General features: G+C 53.8%; 1 protein-coding gene across 2 annotated transcripts; it reads left to right on the forward strand.

The window, feature by feature from the left end:
* Nucleotides 1–416: 416 nt before the first annotated feature.
* Nucleotides 417–2,794, forward strand: LOC130840735 (testis-expressed protein 19.2-like). 2 transcript variants are annotated; one of them, XM_057716518.1, is made up of 3 exons: nt 417–482; nt 975–1,674; nt 1,831–2,794. In XM_057716518.1, the coding sequence occupies exons 2-3, from the start codon at nt 1,222–1,224 to the stop codon at nt 2,287–2,289; spliced, it is 912 nt and encodes a 303-aa protein (XP_057572501.1). In that variant the 5' UTR covers nt 417–482; nt 975–1,221; the 3' UTR covers nt 2,290–2,794. The 2 variants fall into 2 exon arrangements, with proteins under 2 accessions (XP_057572501.1, XP_057572500.1); XM_057716517.1 differs by having other exon boundaries at nt 975–2,794.
* The last annotated feature ends 2,473 nt before the right edge of the window (nt 2,795–5,267 follow it).

Here is a 5,267-nt window from a genome sequence, read left to right on the forward strand (position 1 = left end):
GATACAGTTGGATGCACTGGTTGGAAGTTTGGAAGGAAGGGCTGAATGACATGATTAACTTAGAAAATTATTTAAAAAGCCATCTGCAGGTTTCCCCCACTATCCAAGTAGAGCCTATCTATAAAAGCTTTCGCAATAGCATAAAGCAAAATCTGCAGATAGAAAGAGTGATGGGAATAGTCTTAGCCCTCAGAGGAGCAAATATCACAGGCACAATCACCCTGCGGACTGGGCTGTGGGAGCAGGCACGCCCACCCCGGGAGCTACACAGGCTGGGATGGGGGTGCGGGTGGGGAGGGGAGGGGGCGGGAGGAGGGAGGGGGAATGACTCAGCAGTTTCATTTCCTGGTGGGCTGAGGCTCATGGGAGATATGCAGATGAGCCCAGAGCATCATGGGAAACGGCCCTTCATATGGCAGGCAGGTGCTCTCCGCTCCTTTCCCCCACCCCCGGGTGCCCACAGGATAGAGGCAGCAGGCCGGGTGAGAGCCCCCCAGACTGAGGAGAGGGTCTGGGGCCCACAGGCTGGCACGGTGGGTGGGGCTTGGAGACTGAAGAGCCCACATGGTCCAGTGTGGCCTCAGGCCAGCTCCGGGGGCGGTGGTTCCGTCAGGCTCCATCTGGTTCAGTCAGGTTCTGTCAGGTTCTGTCAGATTTGGTCAGGTTCTCTCAGATTCTAACAGATTCTCTCAGGTTGTCTCAGGTTCCGTCAGGTTCTGTAAGTTTCCATCAGGTTCCTTCAGTTTCGCTTGGGCAAGGCTGACTGGGTTTTGGGATCCCTGAGGTTGGGGGGGTTGAGGAGTTGGATGGCGGGGAGACTGTGTGGCCCGCAGGCCCCGGATCAGCGAAACTGAGCAGAGGCAGAGCTGAAGGGCTGGGTCTGAGCCCAAGGCGGCCCTGCGTCCTGCTCGTCCCTGCATGTCCTGCTCCCACCTGCCTGCTGGGGGCCCTAACCTCACTGCTTTCCTTTGCAGCTCCCAGAGGACAGAGCGCTTGCACAGCTGAAGATAATTCCTGACGTCTGTCCCTCCTGCCCTCTGCAGGGCCCTGTCGGACTGGGACCCAGTTCATCCACCCCCACCCCAAATCCCCGCACAGCAAACACCTCTCTCCTCCTGCTGAGCCTCACCTTTCTCCTCATTTTCAAGCCCCCTTTTCCCTGCCCCCCAGCAGTAGGCCAGACCCCTTAAGATCCCAGCCAGTCCTGCAGGCCACGTTGCCATGTGCCCCCCAGTCAGCACGCGGCACGGGGCGGAGGGCATGTCCTACCTCCACGCAGCCTGGGTGTATCAGCTTCAACATGGCCAACTAAGGGTCTGCTTCGCTTGCTTCAAGGCTGCCTTTCTGAACCTTAGACAGTGGCTGGAGTGGGAAGACTGGGAAGATGAAGATTGGGACCCTGAGCCGATGGACCCCACCGAGGCAGAGGCAGGGTCTGAGCAGGGGGCATCCCCGGGGATGTGGCCAAGCTGGGGGCAGGGCCAAGGGCAGCCTGCAGGGGCTGGGCCTGTGGACTGGGGGTTGGGCACCCTGGCATCAGGCCCTGTGGAGTCGGAAGAGGTGGGCCTGAGTGATCCCTTTGTGACCACCGAGCTGGAGCCTCAGGGGGCCACACCGCTGGGTCTGGGTGCCGAGGATGCTGACTGGACCCAAGGCCTCCCCTGGAGATTTGAGGTACCCCCTACCTGCTCACACTGGCCAAGCCCCCCTACTCCATGGGAGGGGTTTTTCAAAGTGGACGTGCCCCCGGGGGGGCCCATGGTATTGGAGCTGGGCACCACGCGGGCCATGGATCCTGCTGAGGCCCAGGCCTCGTTACTGGACCTGCAGGTCCTCTCCCTGGTGGGCTGCTATGATGCCGTCTACCTCCGGAAGATGAAGCCAGAATGGGCCCTGCGGACCCCAGAGCAGCGTTGGCAAGTGCTGCTGGAGCCTGAGGAGCTGTGGGTGGTGAGACTCCAAGATGCACCCCCGAAGCAGGAGCTGCACCAGTGGCATCTAAGCATTCTGGAATCCCGTCCTCCAGGGCAGGATGAAGAGCTGGTCCATGCAGAGTCAGCCCTGCTTAAGAGGGGATTCACCATCTTCTCGTTTTCACCGTGGATCAAGAGGGAGGCAGTGGAGGGGGACTCAGCCTCTAGGCCAGAGTCCTCCACCCAAGGATGCGATCCCAGCACCAGTGGGCCCAGCGGGCCCAGCGGGCCTGGGGAGAGCCTGGCTTTCACGGGAGCCTCAGCCCTGGGGGAGCTGCCACGTTTCCCCCCCTTCAGCCCAGGGCCCCAGAACTGAGGGACGGAGGCCCAAGTGGCTTCCGTCCTGGCTTCCCCAGGACACCAGAGGCGGGAAGGACTGACCCTCCACAATAGCCAGAGTAGCAACTGGCAAAGGTTGGCGACTTGGGCCTGGGGAAGAAGAATGGTGAGTGGCTAAGAGACTGAGAAATGGGAGCCACCATAGCATTAGGTGGAAGGGACCCAAACACCTGTAACTGGGAGAGAAGTTCTCTGTCAGACGTCGTGGAGTTCGGAATTTGAGGCTCTTCAGAATGTGCTGGGTGAATGGTTTCCGTGCAGCATGTGAAGTGGGGAATAGCACACAAGTCTGTGCACCAGCCCGGCCCTGGCCATGGGGAGGAATGTCTCAAGTATGACACACTCCCAGGAACACACTGGAATTGGGGGACCGCAGGGACATGTGCTTGCCTTTACCCAATGGCCTCTGGGCTCCACAGGACCCACTTATCAGCACTGCGGACTCTGCAATGGGAGAGACCTTGTTTCAAATATTGGCTATTTTACGCAGTTTGGCTATTTAGTTCCTGTTTGTTTGTGTGTTGTTTTTAATGAAATAAAGTCATAGAGTTTTGCATCAAGCTGTTGTCCAGAGTTCTTCCTCAGAAAGTCTTTGTTGGCTCTCCTCATCTTCTCCCTCTCAGGGACAGATCCATCCTGACAACTCCTACTTCACCAGTCACAGTGGACCAGGATGGCTAAGAAAATCCTATAGCTTCCAGATTAGTGCTGGTTAGGAAGCTTGAGGGTGACCCTGTCTGGGACTTTCCTATTTTAATTCCTGGAAAGAACAGGATAGGGTCAGAAAAAGTATTCCTGGAAGAGTGGAAGCAATGGTGGGCAAGTGTCTATTTTCCCTCTTACCCCCAGATACTCTGATAACCAAATGAATATCCAGTCAAAATCCCAGGCATGGTTTATGGAACTTTGGACCCAACACACACACATTCACGTTCACACTAACTCACACCGATGACCTATGTGACATAGGCACATGCCACGCAGACCTTTGGGTGAATAGAATGTCACTCAGTTTTAACATCAACATTTCATATCTGTGTGATGACTGTTCTGTGATAGTACTGGAAACAATCAATCTCTAAATATTTAATGAGGTCTGCTGTGCACCATGCACTGTTCCAGGCACAAGCGATATGTCAGTACACGAAACGGAGGGTTCCACGGGGTGGAATTTCCACTCTAGTAAAGGATGTGGCTGAGGATGGAGGAGGTGGGGAATGAGGAGAGTTGAATGTGTCAAGGGAGACACTGTCCAGAGAACCTCCTGTCCCTTGTGGCCCACCCCTCCTTGTCTTATTTGCTTTGCCCACCTACTGACTTCTTGTTGCCGCTCTCCTTCCAGGGGACCAGGACGCTGCAGTGTGGAAGCATATCCACGTGACCTGGTCGCATCTCTCACCAGAGCTGTATGAGATCAGGAACCCCTGCAGTCACTCTTCTCATGCTCTGGTCATCATGCACTTAGAGACTGTCCTTTAAAAAATAACCTCTGGTATCGTTTGCTTATTTCAAAATAATGTATATCCATTGTCCAAAATTTAGAAAACAAGTAAGAGGAAAACTAACATCACTGGTAACACGTCTCTCAGAGAGAGAGAGTGCTGTCGGTATTTGGTATATATTATAGTATTCTTTTTTCTGTAGATACTTAGAATATTTGTTTAAAAAACATATATTTATTTACAGTATGGTCTCTGCATGTTATTCTTAAGTAGGAAGAATGGCTTCAGGAAGTGCAGGAAGAGAGGGCCCAGGCACCGACATCCGGTTGTGGCCAGCCCTATTCTGAGCCTTTCTGGGGTGGTATCTAGATGAGGTGGGTGTTATTATCTGCCCTGGGCAGGTCCAAAGCCTGGTTGAGGCTCAGAGTCCCATATTTTCCCTCATGGCCATGGCTTCCCCTCCTGTCTGGAGTCTGTGACTGATCCAGAAGCCCCAGCAGGTTGTGTGGACAGTAGTACCTGAGCAGGAAAGGAGCAAATGTGTGTGGGAACCACAGAGCCCTTCGCCTGAATGAGCATGGGGGTCTCCACACCGTATGCACGTTCTTGCCACTGTAACCGAACACATCAGAGGAGTACCTGATGCCATTTAAAGGTGGGTTTCTGGGCAGCTGGGGAACCAAGTTGGGGGGTGGGGGAGGGGGTGCAAGACCCCTGGAAGCAGAGCCCCCACCACCCTGAGGGGATTTTCTTCACCAGCAGTGGCAAGGGCAGAGGCTGCCCTGTGGAGTCAGCAGAGACCTGCTTGGGGAGGGTCTTTGACACAGCTCTGAGCAGCCCTGTGAGTGGGGGGCACTGGTGCCTCCTGGGGAGAGGTCAGAGGAAGGCCCGACAAGGTGCTCGGGAGGCTCAGACTGATCTTGGAGAGACAGCAGTGAGCGGTGCTAAAGAGATCTTAGATCCCTGCCCAGGAATTGAACCTGGGTAGCCTGGAGAAAAAACCAGGAATCCTAACCAATAGACCCCCAGGGGCTAGAGGCTAGAAGCCAAGTGGTCCTCGCTCTATCCCCCGTTTGAAAGCAAGGATGTTTCAAGGAGCCAAAAACTGTAAAAATAGGTACAAAGTTTATTATTAAAGACACAGTTAATGTATGGGAGAGCAGACAGAGAAATAGTTTATTTAAGACAGAAGCTAGGCAGAAATACACACCCAGAGAGAAAGGGTATGGGCGTCCTCTCTAATGAGGAGGAGTGCAGTTAAGAGGTTGTTTATTTATTTGTTTGTTTATTTTAAGCTCTTTATTGGAATATAATTGCTTTACACTGTTGTGCCAGTTTTTGCTGTACAACAGAGTGAATCAGATATATTTATACATATATCCCCATGTCCGCTTTCTCCCACAACTCCTTCCCATCTTCCCTATCCCACCCTCTAAGTCATCACCTGTCATTGAGCTGATCTCCCTGTGTTATTCAACAGCTTCCCACTAGCTATCTATTTTACATTTGGTGG

This window comes from Hippopotamus amphibius, chromosome 17 (genome assembly GCF_030028045.1).
Source record: "Hippopotamus amphibius kiboko isolate mHipAmp2 chromosome 17, mHipAmp2.hap2, whole genome shotgun sequence".
Classification (NCBI taxonomy): Eukaryota; Metazoa; Chordata; class Mammalia; order Artiodactyla; family Hippopotamidae; genus Hippopotamus; species Hippopotamus amphibius.